Source organism: Schistocerca nitens, chromosome 9 (assembly GCF_023898315.1).
Source record: "Schistocerca nitens isolate TAMUIC-IGC-003100 chromosome 9, iqSchNite1.1, whole genome shotgun sequence".
Taxonomy (NCBI): Eukaryota; Metazoa; Arthropoda; class Insecta; order Orthoptera; family Acrididae; genus Schistocerca; species Schistocerca nitens.
Genome location: NC_064622.1, coordinates 270,303,545 through 270,326,087, shown reverse-complemented (window position 1 = coordinate 270,326,087; position 22,543 = coordinate 270,303,545). Strand labels below are relative to the sequence as shown.

General features: G+C 37.5%; 1 protein-coding gene across 5 annotated transcripts in view; it reads left to right on the top strand.

Moving 5' to 3' along the window:
* LOC126202891 (protein diaphanous) overlaps positions 1-22,543 on the top strand; it is a 372,908-nt gene that overhangs the window by 283,862 nt on the left and 66,503 nt on the right. For all 5 annotated transcript variants that reach the window (XM_049936958.1, XM_049936957.1, XM_049936961.1 and 2 more), the window contains exons 2-5: positions 2,199-2,360; positions 7,442-7,543; positions 13,995-14,191; positions 20,663-20,972. In XM_049936958.1, the coding sequence (XP_049792915.1) occupies positions 2,199-2,360; positions 7,442-7,543; positions 13,995-14,191; positions 20,663-20,972 (771 nt within the window). The remainder of the gene's footprint in view (positions 1-2,198; positions 2,361-7,441; positions 7,544-13,994; positions 14,192-20,662; positions 20,973-22,543) is intronic.

Genomic DNA, 22,543 nt, shown 5'->3' with positions numbered 1-22,543 from the left:
GGTAACTAACGCTCATGACCATTGCAGCCTTTGTTGAAGTAAACCTGATTTGCATCCTCATAGAGGTGCTGCTACTACTACCTAATTTTGTTCTGTTAAAAACCCCATGCCTTAAATTCTATTCCCTTGGCTTCTGCTGCCCTTTGAAGTTAGTACCCAGTCAATTACTTATGTTTAGTTAGCTTTTTTGTTTGCTTATTGCACTGATTCTGATAGTAACCCCCTGCCATGATGTTAAATGAGTCAGTTTTGCAATTGTAGTAAAATTTCTCTGTGAAAAATATGACAACATGGAGGCCATATTTACACATCTGTCTTAAGGTGCTTTTTTTAGTGATTTGTACTTACCTATGCTCAATATCTCGATCAAAAAACGCCACAGCACACATTGATAAATTATTTGGTGTAGTTGATATCAAGTAGATGTGATTTCAGTTTGTGTTGAGTACATAGTGTGCTTGATTTGTGATGGTACTCACTGGTACCTCTGACGAAAAGAAATCAAGATCAGTAGAATTTGAGACATGGTACAATAGAACTTTTGTCTCTGGTTCAAGGGATGTATAACAGATGTTGTATTCAAAGTCTAAATGCCAAAAGAAAAATCCTTGAAGGTCACAGTACCTCTTATGTTAGAAATGTAGCACTACATACATACATACACCCTGCTTTTATATATATAATTATGGACTTCAAACTATGATTATTTACATTAAATTTCATAAATGTTCTGCGTGGCTTTTGTCATTATGCCCAACTGTGTAAGCAGCTATCTACAAGAGACTCAATAGTGGGTATATTATCCTCATTATGCACTTCTGAACAATAAAGACTGTTTTCCTCAATGAAAAATTACCTTAGATGAGATGTTATAAGCAGTTACGGAACGAGGATAGCATAAGTAACTCAATTTTTCTATAGTACAAAAGTTGCAGAACTTATTCATTTAAGATCTGTAATTTGTGACTTCCAGTTCAGATTCTTATCAAAATAAACACCCAGTAGCTTTGAAGATTCTGTTTCATTTATTGATTTACCCTCGCGCATTATTTTTCATGACTCGGCCAGGCCTTGTGCAGTTCAGAATTGCGCGTTTTGTGTTTTATTCAAGTTCATCAGCAGTCCATTAGCAGAGATCCAGTTATTAATTTTAAAGTGTTTATCCATTAGGCTTCATTATAATAATTGTTTCATCATCAAATAGAACTATTGGCTAAAGTGCACATACAGTGTTCAGGTTTCGTACTGATGTTGGCAGTTTCTTGATGTTGGTCTTAGCCAGTCAGTTGACAGTATACACGATTGAAAATCATAGGATCTAATGATTTGGCAGAAGATGTGAATTGATTACATTTGTTTCTGATGTGGAGAATGGAAAGAAACTAGATGGGCTAACAGACTGATCTTTAGCATAGGCTGGTGTCTATGTTAGGTTGCAAAATTGACAGTTTGCATGAGAGTTAGTGATGTGATTAAATTCTAATCTAATAGAATGAAATACGAAGTAGCTTTATTTATGAAACATAGGAACGAGTGTTTTGATAGGCTACCAACAATCTACTCATGATTTGTTGTATTCAGTTCCCATTTTTCATCACAAGAATTGTACCAAAATTGGTATGCAATGCAACAGCTGCAGACACTGAAAGTGCACTGCTACTGAACTATTTGTGGTTCTAAGATATTTTATGTTCGATTAGTAAAGAATTAGAGCTAGTACTCTCCAGGGATAATCAGCAAACGACAAAAGTTGAAGGTTTGGGGATTTAACTCTATTTGCGCATAGTATTTTCTTTTTTGCTTATTGTTTCTGGCAACTTTTTAAAATAAAAATACTACGTCTGGCTCAGTTCCAATGTGGTTCTTTGCAGGGCCTCACCACGGAGCACGCTCATTTATTTTTCAATACACAAGTTACAGAAAATACCAATTGGCCATTTCAAATCTTATTGATCAAAAGGATTTGATTGTGCAGTTAACCCTGTTCTACTGAAGTTTAAATATTATGGTATTGCAGAACATGCCAGTACCTGGTTTTAGTCCTGTCTAACTAATAGGATGCAGTGTATCACATTAAGAAACCAAAAGAAATTGCACAATGAAGCAGCATCTTTAGATGTTGTAGTATGAGTGTCTCTTAGAAAAAATCATCTCCTTCTGTTTAATGTGTGTTTCCTAAATATATATTTTTGTTGCAGCTGGACCTTTTCTCTCGGCCAAAGAAAGGTGGACGTGGCAATGGCAGCCACATCCCCCGGCCACATTCAGAGTCGGACTTCAATGAGATCGAGGAACAACATGCACAGTCTATTGAGGAGCTTGACGAAGAGACCCTCAACAAAAGATTTGAGGAAATGCTGGTAAGTAGTTCATTATTACATTGCTGTACAAATAGAACATATTTACAAAAGAAGGAAATTATTAACCAGAATGTCAGGTATGCTTCTGTACAAACCTAGTCAAGCATCTAAGTAATGCTTTATTACTTCGTGTTTTCTGGATTTTAACACACATGACATGAATGGGTCTTTTCTACCATATGTCTAGGGGGGTGGGATAACTGTAAGTATAGTTTAACTGGGTTGAACTGCTGTGAGTTTAATGTTGTCATGAGTATTATTTATTCTGAAAATAAAGCACAGCATGCAACTCTGCACTGTTATGGGGCCATGATGGGGCACTGTTATGGGGCGATGATTGGCCACTGACCTCTCATTATGCTGGCCTTCCCTAACATATACCAGTTAGTAGGAAGTGGTCAGTGATCACTAATTGGGGTTCATTGACCAGGCAGAGCAATATCCAAAAGTAAACCACCAGTGCTCAGCAAAGTGTATGCTACAGCTACAGCTACAACCAACTGACCACATTTATATACTTTGAAAGGAGCCATAAATGTGTAATCTGTCACAAATGAGATTGGTCACATTTGTGAAGCATCCAGCCTTCAGTTCTTGGGAAATTATCTTGTTCTGTGCCTGTAAGATGTGGTTATGATAGTTCATGACCATATGCTGAGATGCCTCACAGGCAGAACAATAGGAACTGTCTCTTTTAATTTGTTTATTTGTTTGGGCAGGAGGACAGTTTCCAGACTTGTGAAGAAAATCTGCTTTAATCCACCTACTTAAATCTGGGAAGGATTGTCCATATGTGATCAGTTGTTAGTTTTGCTTTGTTTGTGGAAGACTGTGGAGGAAGTGATCAACAGCCACATTGTCTATATATATCTTTAAATCTGAACAGCTCCTTAGTCTCTTCCATGGTGGCTTCAGGAAGTATCATTCCAGTATTACCAACATTTCAATCTTCTGCTCATCCTCATCACTCAAAATAATGACACATCAGTGGAAACATAAATTACGAACCAGAAGTTGTGGACAGGGAAAAGAGGTTTTAAGTTTTTTGTACATTCCTTTTTATCCGTTTATTCATGCATATGAAGTCATCTGAACTGAGAATTAAGAGCTCTGCAAAGTTTAGGAGATGTACCAGTATTTCTGGACCAAATTTGTGATGTAAATCAGTGTGATTGTCACGTGTCAGGGACTTAAAGACAAGGTCTCCAAAATAACTTTCTGTTTAAAAAGAAAAAAGTATTTGCTGCCTGTTCTGGCTTTACTGAAATTAAGTGATTTTTGTCTTTGGGTGGATGCCCTAAAACCATTACAGCAAATGTGCACATAATGGAGAGTGGGGAAGTGTATGCAGAACCTTCCTCTCGTGCTTCAACAGCTGTCTGTTGTTCTGCAGGTATGTAAGAATCCAGGGAATTAGTAAGATGATGTAGCAATCAATAAAGTTCAGAAGGAATGCAGTGTGATAAAACTGGTTATTTCCTAATGGCAATAATCTCATTGTCAAAGAAAGTTGTCATTAGTAACTAACAAAAAAAGCTGCAGTTAGTCACACTTGGTCTCTCCACTGGGACAGAGCTATTTGACTTTTACCGAATTGGACACTGTTTACTTAAATGTGCTTTTGTACTTTGGTTGGAGGATCCTTGTGACATAGGAATAATTGTAAATTATATTTTAACAGAATACACTTATTATTTTAACAAGAGAACAGCTGTTGATTTATGAATACAAGGTGAAATATTTTACATTCCGATTGCACTTTTTTGTGGAAACTTCTTTCAAATCAGTGTTCTCCATTGTGTGCATACTACTACTGAAATGTAGTTTTGTGAACTTTATAAGATACCCAGTAGTTAAAACATTTTTGGTACTCAAAATCGGTGTACATAATTAGCTGAATTCATTTTAAAATCCCACTCAATTTATTTTCTCAATTGCTGTCAGTTAATATCCAACAAATGCCATGCCTGTTTTGTACAAAGCATTCTTGTAGTTAATGATCTGAATAAAAAATACTTTAATCTTTATTATTATAGCTATGTGTGTCAGATATTTCATATACCCTTAATTGCTGCTCGCGTATTACATTACTGTGCACTATCTCAGTGATAGTGATGAAACAGCTGAATTTTACAGTGAAAAAGCTAAAGTCATCTACAACATGCATAAAAAGTTAGTTGAAATTAGTACAACTCATGTAAATGTGAATGTCGCATACCTGTGTGGATCTACTGTCATTTCAAGGAGAATTAACTGTGTTGTGATCTTCAGTCAGAAGACTGATTTGATGTGGCTCTCCATGCTACTCTATTCTGTACAGTGCTCTTCATCTCTGAATAACTACTGCAACCTACAGCCTTCTGAATCTGCTTACTGTATCCATCTCTTGATCTCCTCTGTGATTTTTAACCTCCATATTTTCTTCCAGTGCTAAACTGATGAGTCTTATATGTCTCAGAATGTGTCCTATCAACCAATCCTGTCTTCTCTCAGCTTGTACCACAAATTTCTTTTTTCCCCCATTTCTATTCAATACTTCTTCAAAACTTATCTTTTTCAGAAAGGTTTTTCTTCCCATTACCAGTCTTCATCTTATATCTTCTCTACTTAGTCCATCATCAGTTATTTTGCCGCCCAATAGCAAAACTCCCTCTACTACTTTCGGTGTCTCATTTCCTAATCTAATTTCCTCAGCATCACCTGATTTAAATCCATTTCCTTGTTTTGTTTTTGTTGATGTTCAGCTTACGTTCTCCTTTCAAGACTTAGTCCATTCCATTCAGCTGCTCTTCCAAGTCCTTTCCTGTCTCTGACAGAAATACAATGCGATCGGCAAACCTCAGAGTTTCTATTTCTTCTCCCTGAACATTAATTGCCACTCCAAATTTGTCTTTGGCTTCCTTCAATGCTTGCTCGGTGTACAGACTGAATAACATCAGGGATAGGTCTCAACCCTGTCTCACTCCCTTCTCTACCACTGATTCTCTTTCATGCTACTACACTCAACTAACTGCCATCTGGTTTCTGTACAACTTGTAAATAGCCTTTTGCTCACTGTATTTGACCCCTGCTAGCTCAGAATTTCAAAAAGAGTATTCCAGTCAACACTGTCAAAAGCTTCCTTCCAAGTCTACGGATGCCATAAATGTAGATCTGCCTTTCCTTAACCTATCCTCTAAGAGAAGTTAAATGGTCAGTATTGCCTCACCTATTCCTACATTTCTCTGGAATCCAAACTGATATTCCCCGAGACTGGCTCCTTCCGGTGTTTCCATTCTTCTTCTGTAAAGAATTTGTGTTATTATTTTGCAACTATGACTTACTAATCTGATAGTTAGGTAATACATCGGTCAGCATCTCCTTTCTTTGGAAATGGAATTATTGTGTTCTTCTTGACTTCTCATGGTACATCACCTGTCTCATAACATTTTGCACACCATATTGAAGAGTTTTGTCATGGCTGGGTCTGTCAAGGGCATTAGTAGTTCTGACAGAATACCATCTACTTCAGGGGCCTTGTTTCCACCTAGGTCTTTCAGTGTTCTGTCAAGTTGTTCTTGCAGTACCATATCTCCCATCTCATCTTTATCTACATCCTCTCCCATTACTGTAAAATTGCCTTAAAGTACACTCGTTCCATCTTCCAACTTTCCATCAGAGATCTTGATATTCATAAAGCTGCTTTTATTTTCTCCAAAGGCCTCTTTAATTTTTCTGTAGGCAGTATCTGTCTTTCATTTAGTGATATATGTTTCTAAATCCTTACAGTTGTCCTCTAGCCATTCCTGCTGAGACACTTTGCACTTTCTGTCAGTCTCATTTTTTAGAGGTTTGTTTTCCGTTTTTCCTACTTCCCTTACTGCATTTTTAAATTTTTTCCATTCATAAATTAAATTCAACATATCCTTTGTTATCCAAGGATTTCTGGTAGGCTTTGCCTTTTTACCCATTTGATCATCTGCTGCTTTCACTATTTCATCTCTCAAAGCTACTCATTCATCTTCTACTTTATTCCTTTCCCCTCTTCTTGTCAATCGTTGCCTAATACTCCCTCTCAAACTCTCAACAACCTCTGGTTCTTTGAACTTATACAGATCCCATCTCCTTAATTTCCACCTTTTTCCAATTCCCTCAGTTTTAACATACAGTTCATAACCATCAAATTGTGGCCAGAATCCACATCTGCCCTGGAAATTTCTTACAGCTTAAAATCTTGTTCCGCAATCTTTGTCTTACCATCATATAATCAGTCTGAAACCTTCCGGTGTCTCCAGGTCTCTTCCTCATCTACAACCTTCTTTCCTGATTCCTAAACCTAGTGTTAACAAGGATTAAATTATGCTCTATAGAGAATTGTACCAGACATCATTCTCTTTCATTCATTTCCACCAGTTCACATTCACCTACTATTTTTCATTGTGTTCCTTTTCCTATTATTGAATTCAGCCCACCTATCAGTATTAAATATTCATATCCCTTAACTGTTTGAATAATTAATTATAATTAACTATAAATGATTATTTTATTTGTAAATGTTATGCAGAAAGGTTTCAATAATGATACGGTGTTGGGTTTTAAATAGGGCAGTGAGAATTTAAACAACATTGGACACATGCACCAGATTATTTAAACAATCTCCCATTATCAACAGAAATGTCATTGATTTGGTAGTAACATCAGCAGCCAGCCAGAGTGGCCAAGCAGTTCAGGTGCTACAGTCTGGAACTGCGCGACCGCTACGGTCGCAGGTTTGAATCCTGCCTCTGGCATGGATGTGTGTGATGTCCTTAGATTAGTTAGGTTTAAGTAGTTCTAAGTTCTAGGGGACTGATGATCTCAGAAGTTAAGTCCCATAGTGCTCAGTCATTTGAACCATTGTTTAACATCAGCAAAAATCACAAGTGACATAACTTGTTTCATAATTTTCATGCAGCACAATCTTGTGATTTCACATTTTAGTGCTAAATTAGTCTTCAACGCGATCTAGAAAATCATAGCATTGTCACTAATTTGTTTTCTTATTTTTATTTTTTGCCAGTTTGTAACAGATTCATGCCATTAAATTGTAATTTCTGTTGCAGAATGATATGAACCTTACTGACGAAAAGAAAGAACCCCTCCGGAACCAACCGACTGTCAAAAAGAAGAAAATGCTCATCATGCACTCTAAAGGCTTAAATCAGGTATTTCTCCAAATGCCACTTGTATGTGTCTACTAATATCAAATCAATACAAGCACATAATGATATTCTGCGACCATTGTAATACATGTGATAGATTCTACCTATAGCTTTTCAAAAGTTTCCTCGTCACAATGTTCATTTAACAAATGAAGCCTCAGTGTAATGGCACCAGTGCTCCCAAACATCACCTTGAATTTATTGCATGTGTGCTGCAAAAGTGTGGATTATCAGAACAGCTGCCACACAAATTTTTCATAGTTTTTAAGAATGGGGGGAAAAGTACAGGAAGTAAAGTCTTACATGATTGGTTACTTTGATATTTGCAGAGTCATCATAATGGTGGGATGAGAAGTTCTCAAGTTCATTGTTTTGGCTTTCTCACCAATATTTCATAGCAAACTTGGGCACAGATACTGTTGTATGTCAACCTTTATAGGAATTATGTAATATAATAAGGATGCTGTTGCAAAGTGCCAGTATAGTCTGCCTGCAAACTGAAGAGAAAGCAGGCAGGTCCCCACATCCCTACACTGCAAGGAAAACCTACAGGCTGTTTCTTGAGCTTTACTGATTCTTCCATAGTCTACCTTTTGAATCGGTAGTGAAAAAGAGTGTAACATATCCAGTGTTTATTTTCCCATTAATGTGTTAATACTATATGGAAAACAGAAATAATATAACACATGTAAAAAAACATACACCAACAGAATCTATGTATATCTCCACATTCTGCACTGCACTGCAGTGCATGACAGGAAACTATTGTTAGCCATCCTGTACAGCAGTTGTTGCATTCTCCTGAGAAAGCAGTTGTAGCATTCCTCTGAGAAAAGCCACATCTGCCATCCCAAGTGCTGCTTGCTCTTCAGTTGACAGACAGATTGCGACAAACACATTGCCACCATCTTTCTCCTAAGAACTGTGGAACCTTCACTTTTGTATATAACTACTAGACAGTTCACTTATGTTTCATTTCCAGGTCTTACTGGAAGTATGGAATACAAACGTCTCAAAAATGAGATCGACAGGAAGTGCAAAATGGCTAAGCAGGGATGGCTAGAGGACAAATGTAAGGATGTAGAGGCTTATCTCACTAAGGGTAAGATAGATACTGCCTACAGGAAAATTAAAGAGACCTTTGGAGAGAAGAGAACCACTTGTATGAATATCAAGAGCTCAGATGGAAACCCAGTTCTAAGCAAAGAAGGGAAGGCGGAAAGGTGGAAGGAGTATATAGAGGGTTTATACAAGGGTGATTTACTTGAGGACAATATTATGGAAATGGAAGAGGATGTAGATGAAGATGAAATGGGAGATACGATACTGCGTCAAGAGTTTGACAGAGCACTGAAAGACCTGAGTCGAAACAAGGCCCCGGGAGTAGACAACATTCCATTAGAACTACTGACGGCCTTGGGAGAGCCAGTCATGACAAAACTCTACCATCTGGTGAGCAAGATGTATGAGACAGGCGAAATACCCTCAGACTTCAAGAAGAATATAATAATTCCAATCCCAAAGAAAGCAGGAGAAAATTACCGAACTATCAGTTTAATAAGTCACAGCTGCAAAATTCTAACATAAATTCTTTACAGACGAATGGAAAAACTGGTAGAAGCCGACCTCGGGGAAGATCAGTTTGGATTCCGTAGAAATGTTGTAACACGGGAGGGAATACTGACCCTACGACTTAGAAAATAGATTAAGGAAAGGCAAACCTACGTTCTAGCATTTGTAGACTTAGAGACAGCTTTTGACAATGTTAACTGGAATACTCTCATTCAAATTTTGAAGTGGCAGGGGTAAAATACAGGGAGCATAAGGCTATTTACAATTTGTACAGAAACCAGATGGCAGTTATAAGAGTCGAGGGGCATTAAAGGGAAGCAGTGGTTGGGAAGGGAGTGAGACAGGGTTGTAGCCTCTCCCCAATGTTATTCAATCTGTATATTGTGCAAGCAGTAAAGGAAACAAAAGAAAAATTCGGAGTAGGTATTAAAATCCATGGAGAAGAAATAAAAACTTTGAGGTTCGCCGATGACATTGTAAATCTGTCAGAGACAGCAAAGGACTTTGAAGAGCAGCTGAATGGAATGGACAAAGTCTTGAAAGGAGGGTATAAGATGAACATCGACAAAAGCAAAACGAGGATAATGGAATGTAGTCGAATTAAGTCGGGTGATGCGGAGGGAATTAGATTAGGAAATGAGACACTTAAAGTAGTAAAGGAGTTTTGCTATTTAGGGTGTAAAATAACTGATGATGGTCGAAGTAGAGAGGATATATAATGTAGACTGCCAATGGCAAGGAAAGCGTTTCTGAAGAAGAGAAATTTGTTAACATCGAGTTTAGATTTAAGTGTCAGGAAGTCGTTTCTGAAAGTATTTGTATGGAGTGTAGCCATGTATGGAAGTGAAACATGGACGATAAATAGTTTGGACAAGAAGAGAATAGAAGCTTTCGAAATGTTGTGCTACAGAAGAATGCTGAAGATTAGATGGGTAGATCACATAACTAATGAGGAGGTATTGAATAGAATTGGGGAGAAGAGGAGTTTGTGGCACAACTTGACTCGAAGAAGGGACCGGTTGGTAGGACATGTTTTGAGGCATCAAGGGATCACAAATTTAGCATTGGAGGGCAGCGTGGAAGGTAAAAATCGTAGAGGGAGACGAAGAGATGAATACACTAAGCAGATTCAGAAGGATGTAGGTTGCAGTAAGTACTGGGAGATGAAGAAGCTTGCACAGGATAGAGTAGCATGGAGAGCTGCATCAAACCAGTTGCAGGACTGAAGACCACAACAACAACAACTGGAAGTATCTAACTCTTGTCACCAGTGATGTCTTGCATTGGTCTTTAGTTCCCTTGATAGCCAGGTTCTACCGTTTGTCAACCACTTTAAAATATTGTTTCCTACTGGAACTTGGAGCACTTACGGAAACGATTTTTGTACAGTGAATGCACTTTGGCTGATGCAGTTGTGCTAACTACATGCCAATCTGAGCACTGCATCACCACCACCTAATGTGTCTGCCTGTGCTAAGTAGACTGTATTTGGGCTTCTGCCTGGGTTGGTGTTACCCCAACAGCCTGCCTCGCCCTGTGCTGAATGTTCTGGAGTGCTTTCTTTGATCTTTCCATCTGTTCCTCTAAGATTTGCCACTACTGAGACAAACATTGTAGGTGTAAAAAATTAATTTTTAGTTTTGTGGCTACTCTGCATATTCAGTTTTTAAACCTAGAGAGTTATAAAGATGGCTTTTCCTACAATAGTCTGTGATCTGATTTTGGAAACCCATACCAAAAGTTGTGCTGCATTCAATATGCACCCATTGTTCAGTGTTCCTTCTTAGCTACAAATCCATAATACTGCTACATTGCATATATTCTTCACTCTGCTCAATAAACAAATTCAGATTTAGTTAATGGAATATTTTTTAATCGAAGACCGTTGGTTACTTTCAGTTAATATGCAGATTCATTGCTTGTGAGAGATGATAGTTATCAGTGATATTACTTTTGTAAATGTTGCTACTATGTCACCACCTTTTACTGAATTGTGGAACTCAGTTTCTGTTGTTGTTCCTGTACAAATTACGAAATGTAAGATCCAGTCAGTTAGACAGTCGCAAATCACAATTCTTTTTATTCCAGAACCATGTCTGTTTTGATGAAATGAATTGTTTCAATTATAAATGTCCTTTGAGTTACAACAGACCTAATGCATAGTTTCTGGTGTGGATTAAATGCACAGTGGAATGCCTGCCAACGGGGTTGGGTGATGGTTGAAGTGATCACTGTAGTGTGCAGATGTCTACTAATACTATTATTGCTGGCCCCTGCTTTGATCAAAACGGAGTTCGATTCTTCCTACACATCAGTCAGGGGCCTGAAGACGGTGTAGTAAAACGCTGAAACTGGTTGCCAAGCTTGGAAATTTGATTGCTAAAAGGTGTTTAATTTGACATGCTCTATCGAACAGCTGAGTCCCGCAACCATGTCTAAAAAGATGGATATACGGAAATATACCTGCTGGCATAGATGACTTAGGACTGTTGCTTTCAGGATCTGTGGCAGAGTTGGCAGACTTACTGCAGCCACAACTGTGTGTGTGTGTGTGTGTGTGTGTGTGTGTGTGTGTGTGTTAGTGGCAGTTTCCTTGTTAGTAACTTGAGCTTTACTGTTCGTAGAGTATTCCTTCATTTTGCTGGTGAACTCAATCTTGGATTCCCCGTGCCATATCCTGGGCTTGTTGTGGGTAACTTCTGCAAGGGATGTTAGTAATGATCTGGTTTCATTAGCTAAATGTTAGTCATCTCTGGTGGTTATTAAGTCTTGTCTGATACGAAGTTCTGCAACATCTTTTTCTATTTGTCTGACCTACAGGGATCTTGTGGTTTTATCTTCATTCATTACTTTGAAGGTCTAACAGATCATACCTTGGGGACCCAATGTGTACAGGTGGCCATAGGAAGCTAGTTGCCATATTCTGATGATGGCATCTGTGAGGTTTTATTGGTGTTAGTGGGTTTCACAATTAGGTTTGTACCATCATCTGCCATGTGGTAGGATCTTTTGCAGGCTTTTTCCTTTCTTATAATTCGAGAATTCTTATTGAGGTCTTCTTGGTTAGGGATAGGCGCTCCATTGCATAGAGGTCTGACTGCTGTTATAGTGTCTGTTTGATATAACAGATGTTTAGAGGTGTACTTTATTTATTTATTTGCAATATTTTGTTTGAGTATCCTTTCTTTGAGAGTGACCATTTCACTGGGATTGGCTTAAACCCATTCTCCAAGGTTCTTTTGCTATGCTTGACGGAGCTAACTCTTATTGTTCTAGGGGTGTCTTTAATATTAAATGATTTCAGTCTTTCGAATGTTGATCAATATACCTGTTTTCTCTGCTGTTAAATGCAGTGGTTGGATTTGCATAGAAGCTTCTTACACCAGTAAAGTCAGGTCGTCAGCAAAGACAGGTGTGGGAACTAGATTGTCTGCCTGCTTTGCTCCTCATAGAATAAGTGATGAGAACAACACTGATGCCACTCATGATGATAAAATGTAAAGTGAAGTCAAATGATGCAAAATGAGATTATGACAGACAGAGTACACAAAATAACTTGGTGGCCAGAACTGTGAAAGCCTATTGAGATATGGGGCAGTACCGTGGTACCTGAGTAGTGACACATCAATACTTGTCACTGGCACTTGGTGGGTCAGCAAGGAGTCTGGTTTAACTTCTCAACTGCACCCAGAGACTGTGGTTAAATTTGTCAACATCACCTGGAGAGCAGCAGAGCATGTCATGTTAACTTGCCAATAGTAGTCAAAGGATTAACTCTACACTGAACAAAAAAAAAAAAAATATTTTGATCAAGGGAGGTACAGCCACATTTAAATTCAGCCTCACATTTCATAACTGTTGTAACTTGAGAAGCAAAAACTTTATAATTCCAGCTTTGAATGAACTTCAGTTGGTGGTAAATCGCTGAAAACAAATAATTTTATGGTAGCACAATATCCCACTTATCAGTTGCGCAAACACTAATACTTTCAAGAAGTCATGTAAACAAAACTATTCTCTAGTTGAAGTCGTCACTTGACTTTCGCTACATTGCAACATAACAGTAATAAACTGTAGAAATCAACAGGTTTTGTGTGCCATGCTGAGAACGTTTCACCGTGTCCTTGTAGTATGTCTACTTGAAAATCTATTTACATTGAAGACAGGATAACAAAAAACTGACAGTGTGAAGAATGAAATTTTGGCAGGCTTATAGTGCAGAATTCATTTTTATTTCAGACCTATTTTTTGCCTAAATTTTGAGCTTGTGAATATAGATTAAAAATAATGCAATACTGCTTGCTTCGTCAGTACTGCAGGCTGTTTATATCTCCCATATAATATGTTGGTGGCTAAGTAATCAGCAGCCTGAGGTATTCTTGCAAACACATGAAATGGTGCAGATGAAGTTGGGAGAAGAGGCATGAACTAATTTAGTTCCTGAATTAACCTAATCTTCATAAAATCTTTAGAATATGTAAATGATAACACGGAAGGTTCCGTAATAATTTGTTTTGTTTCATTCAGTGCTTTCTAGTAATTACTTGAGGTGTCAATTTTCATGATGAAAGGTACTCTGTAGCTTGTACACTATAAGAATTTGTGTTATTATTATTATTTCTTTACTTTCTCAGACGTTAAGTCTGGTATTATTATTATTATTATTATTATTATTATTATTATTATTATTAGTATTACTTTCATTATAAAAGAATACAGGAAATGTTCCTGTACCAGAACTGAATCCAGTGAATGAAACTTTGAGAGCACTAGTTTCAAGGATTTTAATTTTTACAAGTTATTATAAATTGTTTGGAAACTCCAAATGTTTTACAGTAGCAGATGTTGATTTTTTTTTCTTGTTTTGTTTCTTTTTTACCAGGAAACCCGCAGCAGGTTTGACAAGCCAGCAGATTATATTGCGTACCTGTATTCTCCAGATCTCAGTGTCAACAAGAAGTACAACTGTATAGAATCTTTACGTATTGCTCTCACCAATAATCCTCTTAGTTGGGTACAAGAGTTTGGAAATGAAGGCCTCACACTCTTGCTGCAAAACTTGAATGACTGTTATCGAAAGTAAGTTGCAGCCTTTAATGTTAATTGCATATCTTTTAAAAATGTTGAAATGGTTCAAGGTTTAATGTTGTATTTCTTCCTCTGTTTATGTGCAATCCCCCGATTCGGCTTCCGGTGAGTAGATCAAGAATTGTGTGTGCTGCTTTTAAATTTTTATAATTGCTTGCCTGGTTTAGAGCTACTTTCTGTCTTTAATGTTATGTTTAATATTTGTAATCTTGGTGCTGGGAGGATTATAAACTTAAGTTAGCACTTCGGTGCAAAAATCTTGCTATTTGAACCATTGCTGATAAACTTATGCAGCTTAAATTTACACGTAAGTGCATCTGAAAGTAAATGTTACTATCATTGAAAAATGTGCAGGACAACTCTCCAAGCTATGAATTTTAAAGAATAGTAGGATATCTATCCCCACTGCAAGAGTTCCACATCTACATGTGTGTGTATACTCCACAAGCCACTGACAGTGCATTACGGAGGGTACTTTGCTCCAATGTTAATGACTTTTTGCACTGTTCTAGTTTCGTGTGGAGTAAGAGAGAATGACTTTCTGTATTCTTCTATACATATTGTAATCTCTCTCATCTTATTCTCATGATCTCCACAAGAGCTGTACAATGGTGACAGTAGAATAGTCACACAGCCTTCCTCAAATACAGTTTCTGTAAATTTACCCAACAGACATGTATGAGAACTAAGTCATCTTTCTTCCAAAGATTCACATTTAAGTTCTATGAGCAGCTCTTTTACACTGTCCTACAGGCTGTACCAATGTGTTTTCGGATTCATTCATTGTCCTTCATTGTGCCTATTTAATAAGAATTCCATCCGCTGAAGCAGCACTCTAGACTTTGTAAAACTAGTGTCTTCTATGCAGTTTCCTCTGTAGGCGCATTGCCCTTTCCCTGAACCCTTCCAACAAATTTAGGTCTTCCATTTGCCTTCCCTAGTACTGGTTTTGCTTGTTAGTCCCATTTCATATAACTTTTTAATTTCATCTTTAAATACTTTCATGATATGACATGCTCTAGATATTCACCACTCATATTACAAAGAGACTGCCTACACTATGTCTGTTTGTCTTGTAGAGTATTGCTGCATGGTATGGGATGCTTTTCAGAGAGGATTTCAGAAAACATTGAAAAAGTTTATAGAAGGGCAGTTTGTTTTGTCGTCATGAAATGAGGAGAGAGTGTCACAGATATGTTGAGCAAGTTGTGGTGCACCACCTCACTGTGGGGGGTAGGATATTGTGATGAGATGTTTTCACGAAATTTTGATCATCAAATTTCTGTTTTGAATGCCAAAGCACTGCGCAGAGAGAAAGGACCATTATGATGAAATAAGAGAAATCAGAGCTGACATGGAAAGATTCCAGTATTACTTTATCTCACATGCTGTTTGAGAGTGGAACTGTAGAGAAATAATCTTAGTAATTCTATGATTCCTCTGTTAAAAGCTCAAATTGGATTCCTTCTCTCTCCGTTATCAGCATTATCTTTCTATATCAACATTTGAAGAATGCTGGCATTCATTGCATCAAGTGTAAATTGAGTCTAATTTTCTTAAGATTGTTGATCGACTGTAGTCTACTCACAAATTATGCTGTTATATATATAGTAAGCCTGTAGTGACACTGACCCTGCCCAATAAATCATTTGTGTATATTGTCAACATCAGAGGCCAACTTACCCTCCTTTGGGGTGCACCTGACATTTCTTCAGTTTCCATTGAACATTCGCCGACCAGTATAACAGACTGGATTTTATTCATCGAATATTTACTGATTTGATCACATTCTTGTGAAAACTTTCTATTGATTAGTAGATGATGATGTGTATTCATCAAATACCTTTTGTAAGTGTAGGAAGACAATATGTACCTTTTCTGTTCCCCTACACCTAGTTTTTGTAAGATGTCATTTATATGTAATCTTCAGTGATGGAATTAAACAATGGAAAATTCAGGATGGAATAATTACACTATTATGAAAAGGATAGATTACTACTCTCCATATAGTGAAGATGCTGAGTCATAGATAGGCACAATTGAAAGACAGCCAAAAAGGCCTTCATCAGAATCACACAACATACACACAACACACACAAACTCTCACAAAAACACAGCTCAAACACACATGACCACAATCTCTGGCTGCTTACACTGAGGTTGTGTGCTTTTAGTTTGTGTGTGTGTGTGTGTGTGTGTGTGTGTGTGTGTGTGTGTGTGTGTGTGTTTTGTTTGATTTCGATGAAGGCCTGGTGAAAGCTTACTTGTTTGTCTTTTCATTGTGCCTGTCTGCGCTATATAGCAGGTAGTAATCCATCCTTCTCATAATTCAGTGATGAAATTCCTGGTTGAGAAATGAAACACAAAGATTTTGACAATGCATTAGGAAAGACATTTCTCTGTTAGTGTTTATGATATCATAGTGTGAGTGTTCTCTTCCGGGAGAAATAAAAACTTCTTGATTCCCCATAATTCCAGACATGTAATTTGGTTGTACCCCATCTGCTTCATGCTCAATCTGAAATTAAAGATAATTGCTCGAGTTTGAAGCATATGATACTGGTACAGTTATATAACAAGTTTCTGTGTGATACCAAAATCATTTTTCAGTTCCAGCTGGGGGAACTTTTCAATCTCCTTTTGTAAAAGTAGGTGAGACTAGCTGTTAGAGTGATTACAGATGTTTTTCTGATGTTCATAAATCAGTGCATTAACTTAAACAATGTATGTAATTGCTACTCAAAATGCTCCCCTTCTTGGGAAAGATTTTGTAAATATGTTTGCCCTACTCCGTATATGAAGCCACTGACAATTTCACATTGTAAGTTGCACATGTCTTTTGTATTGAACTTTCCTCACACTTTAATCCTGTGCAAGACTGTGTGCGGAATCAAGGGTTTTGCCTTTTGCAAGCAACATTATACCTGCTGAGTCACTCAGCAAGGCCAGTGTAACCTCTAATGTACCTACAGATCTCCTATATGCAACAGAGAAAAAACTGCATTCTAAAACAAACCTCTGCAGTTGCCACGTTATTTACTGCGGCAACCTTTCTGCCATGGTTGCTACACCACCTGAGTATACAAAGGAGTTTTGTCTGTGGCATTGATGATTAGGTAGAGAAGTAGTGATGAATCTCTTGAGTTGGATTTTGTGACACACTCATATGACAAACATTTATCTGCAAAAGACAAAGCTAAAGATTAAAGTCCAAGTGTGCCACTTGTCTTTCATTTGTCATGAAGTTTCATATAAGCATGTGCTCCGCTGTAGAATTAAGAATCTGTTGTGGACCATGTCATGAGCTTCACATCGACATCTTCTGCCCTTTCTTGTCACCTTTCTCTGTAGGAACACTGTCTATATCCATGCCTGATCATTCTGACGTTCAAGGGGACCATATGGCAATCAGATTTTTGTAATTTTTAATATTAAGGTATGTGAAGTTCAGAAATAAAATGTCAATCATCCAAAGCATTTTGCTGCAACTCAAAACTTCTCGTGAAAACTGACTTTGAAGTTCTCACAGCGACTTTTAATTCACTAAAGATAGGATGATTTTCTACAGGCTGTAGGCCCTAATGGAATTCTTCAGGGTAGTTCTAGTATCACTTTGGTCTTTTTTCTTTTTCTTTTTATTTTTTCCCCTTCTCTCTCCCATTCAACTCGATTACGTATATCATTCAAATATAAAATTCATCAAATACATAATAATTAAATCATATATAATTCTCATTGTTTATGAACATTGCATGCAAGCTGAGGTGGGAAATGTGATACTAAGCAGAGCACCTCTTTACATAGAGTTAATGGTACTTTTCACCTTCATTTTTACATATTTTGTAGTATACACATTACTATTAGCTGAAGACGTTGACGACAGTTGACAAAACATAGGTCCTATGCTACTAGCCCAACGCTTACACTATTAGAATTACCTGTACAGCGGGACACTGCTACTTGGGAACAAAAGATTTTGAGGAATTCTACAGTGGTTGAAAGGGATATGGTGTCTTTTGGAAGGGATGGATGTGGCTGTAGTAGCATTGCAGCATTCGTTGCCAAAGCAGCAGATAGTGTTTTGTGGTTGTTGCATGTGAAAATCTTTTAGTATGACATCAGAAAATAATATTGTAATGTCCTACAGGAACTACGATAACTTGCCTAGTCCTTCAAAGACACAAGGTGATCTTGAAAATTCATTATAGAGTGAAGTTTCAAGATTATGCTTGTGTATTATGAGCACATCTTCACAGAAAGTAATCTTGTTGAGCCAGCACTGTCGGCAGAAATTCTTGAAGAAGAAATGATAGTTGTTCCATTATACTACTCCACATTACACAAAAAAAAGTAACACATGGAGAGTTAATTATGTTTTCAGAAAAGTGCTAATTAGATATAACGTAATTGGACAGATAAAAAATCTACTCACCAGTAGAACACACACATAAAAGGAGGCTATAATTGGGCAAGCTTTCGGAGCCAGTGGCTCTTTCTTCAAGCAGAAGGCCGGCCGAGGTGGCCGAACGGTTCTAGGCGCTACAGTCTGGAACCGCGCGACCGCTACGCTCGCAGGTTCGAATCCTGCCTCGGGCATGGATATGTGTGATATCCTTAGGTTAGTTAGGTTTAAGTAGTTCTAAGTTCTAGGGGACTGATCACCTTAGAAGTTAAGTCCCATAGTGCTCAGAGCCATTTGAACCATTTCAAGCAGAAGTGTTGAAGGAGAAGAAAGAGTGGTGTAGGAAAGTGACTGGAGAGGTCTAGGGAAAGGGGTAGATTTCGGAAAAGTCACCCAGAACCACAGGTCAGGGGAGACTTGCCATCCTGTGTGGTAGTCTCTGCTGACCAGTGGTTCTAGGTGACTTTTCCGGAATCTACCCCTTTTCCTAGACCTCACCAATCATTTTCCTTCACCACTCTTCCTTCCCCATAAACCCTTCTGCTTGAAGTGGCTACTGACCCCAAAAGATTGCTTAATTATAACCTTCTTTTATGTTTGTGTTCTGCCACCGTTTAGTGAGTAGATTTTTTATCCATCCAGTTAAATTATATTGTCAAAAATTGATTGTTTTAATTGATAATTAGATATTAATTAATTAACAGGTAGATGATGAAATTTATATGATGATAATGATAATAATAATTGAACAAGGGCCCAGTGATTACCGCACCATGGTGCTACCAATAGAGACATTGGCACACAAAAAAATTGTCGTACCTCTAGTGAATTAAAAGGTACTCATGAGTCCATCAAAGTCCGTTTTCTCCAGAATTTTTTAGAATGACATTTAACTGCTTTGGTAGATTGATGTTCTGAATTTCACATATCATAAATATAAAAGATTACAATAATCCAGTTGCTGTGTGGTCCCTTTGTCAGTTTTCCAATAGTTTCCCTTACTCACTTCATGTGGATGTTGGTAATTACTGAAAGAAGACCCATGGCTATGATCTCACTCTAACGACCTTGATGATACAACATTAAACTCCAAGTCAAACTTCCCTTTGTGCTCCTTTGAGACAAGAATGTGTCACAAGGAGCTGCATGTGGAAAATTAGGGCATGCACTAGAAGTCAAAGTTGATTTCTCTTCCAATAACTGCAATTGTATGTCTGCTGTGTTGAGGCTGTCCTGCTGTGTTGAGGATGTCCATTGTTATAAGAAGAAGATGGAATAGTGATATATTGGTACTACAGAGCTCTATTGTTTATATGCTTTTGAGGTGAGTTGCCTTTCTTGTAGCCTATCTAAGCAGAAAAATACAATTTTCCTGCCATATCTTTGGCTGAATTCTTGAAGTACTACACTTGTGGATCTAAAGATAACATATTTTGACCCATTGCTTACGTTATCCGAATAAAAAGAGAAAAAAAGAACAAGTGGCCCAGGTGGTGTTTTATTTTCATTGTTTTATCTTTTGCAAAGTGTCATTGCATTTCCCTCTAATGATCAATGAAAGATTAGATTGTTGCACACTACATATCAATTTCTCTGGCATTTAAATCTTGTCTGTTATAATTGCTTGTAATTGTTTCCATTCTTTCCAAAGACAGAATATTTCAAAGCTCAAAACTTGTTCACTTTCATTGATTTCCTACATTTTTCAGTTTTTTTGTGAAGCAGGGGCTGTATTAAATTTGTTCCTTTACAGTTGGTTGACTTAATTATTTGCTTCAGTTGTTGTGGCATTCATTTTAAGTTGCATCTCAGTAAGAGATATTACCTTGTTCTTAGCTTGTTATGGGATTTGTGAGAAGAAAACTTAGTGCATAATCACTTTGCAAATTGATCCTTCTTCTCCACAGTCTGCTTGATTCAAATAATTGGACACGGCCTAATTTTTGCTTCCTTTTCATTCCTTTTTAGAATGAAGGCCATGTATGTAAGATGGTAGACTTGACTTCACTCATACTGTCCATCTTTTCAATAATATCCTACATAGTTGTTCTTTGTTTCAGTGACAGTCGCTATGACCGAATACAGTACGAGTGCATCAGGTGCTTAAAGGCAATAATGAACAATACTGTAGGCCTGAAGCAAGTGTTCACCCACAAAGAAGCCTTGGCAATCATAGCTCGATCATTAGATCCTCGAAAACCAAATGTAATGCTGGAAGCTGTGAAGTTACTTGCGGCAGTGTGCCTGGTACCTCCAAATGGGCACGACAAGGTCATTGAGGCCATTACAATGAGAGGAGAACTTGAAGGAAATGGTCGCTTCCAACCCATCATCCAGAGTATGGCTGCCCCCAACAACGAGCAGCTCAAGGTGGGTGTTGTTGTTCTATAATGTAACAGAAAAATGCTGTTACCTAATTAATTATGTTCCAACTGTTGATATTTTCCATGAGATAATTAATGTCACTAAAATTTAACATCTTTTTAGTGTTGAACTAATGAGTTTCATATGTGTTCCTATATTGTGGAATCAGAGTAAAGAATTATGAGTTGTCATCTAAGGACTTTCATGTTATTTCTGTACTACAATATATTTTAAGTTGCACACTGGGAAGGAGGTGACTGATGGGCATCTGGCCACCCTATACCACTAACATTGCCAAATTCTTCAACTAACATGCTGTCCCCTTCAAGATCTGATAACAGTGAGAGTTGGCGTATACAGAATGCGTTGTCTGTGGCCAGTTGGTCACCCATCGAAATATTGATGCCTGACTTTTTAAGATCTTCAGGCCAGAATTTGTGTACCAATAGCAATTTCTACACCATCCCCTACAATTGGTTCCATAAAACATTTTTTACTGCTGATTTTATTAACTGTGGTGAGATAGAAGTACTTGTTACAGTTTGTGTCCATGTTTGGAAATTAAACTTGTTTGTAAAACTTAAAATTCTGCAAAGCACAAAAGAAAAACATTCTGTTTCCCAGTAGGTGGAATTTTTAAAAACAAAACTTAACTCTAACTGTTGCCCAAAAACTCTGCATTACTTTCTACTACTCTACATTAAAATTTCATGCGTTCTTTTGTGAAGCTAAATTTAGTCTCCCAGTCTTGTTGTGCATCTTCTTTTGTGAATTCGTTCTTATCACCTTTGTGTCATCACAGGAGGTGCGTTAAGTCCACAATGTTGACTAAATGCCTGTTGAACCACAGCACTAATTTATCTGTGATTGTAACTGATGGCTGCATGGGTATGACAGTGTTGAAACATCATGCTTCCTATCTTGAAAGTAGTTGTAAGGTCATATATTTATGTCCAATGTTTGTTGAAATATGGCCATATAAAATCATCTTATAATCTGTAATCCTCCTTTATTTCATACTCAGAATTAAATATAGTTTTGAGAACAGGCCATTAGGCAATCTGACGACTTACCTGAACTGTTTCGTCAGAAGGAAAGTGCGGTTTGGTGAAATTGATATACAATGTAAGAAGACTGATATAGTCACCCAGTCACATCACAGATGTACCAGAAAACATATTTCTAATACAATACTGTGTATTATAAGTATCTATTTACTTTGTTCTCATTCATGAGGAAGTTTCCTGGTGGCCACTAACATAGAATTCCAAACAGTGTTTACTTGAAATATTTATAGAACTTGTGTGCTTTTAGAGGTGGTCAGCCATGTCATCTGAATGTGTGGTCAGAGTAAAGCAGAGAATGTCCAGTTTAGTGGGAGATAAATAATTATAACTAAAGAAGTGTTACATAATGTGAGAAAGAGTAATGCGGAAGTTACACGGGAGACCTTAGGCCAGTCACTTAATTTGTCGACTACTTGTTAGAGACAGAAAAAGTCAAATGGATTACTTTAACTGCTATATCGTTAGCTTTTATTTTAATTAATTTTGTTTCTTGTGAACCAAAGTTTCTTG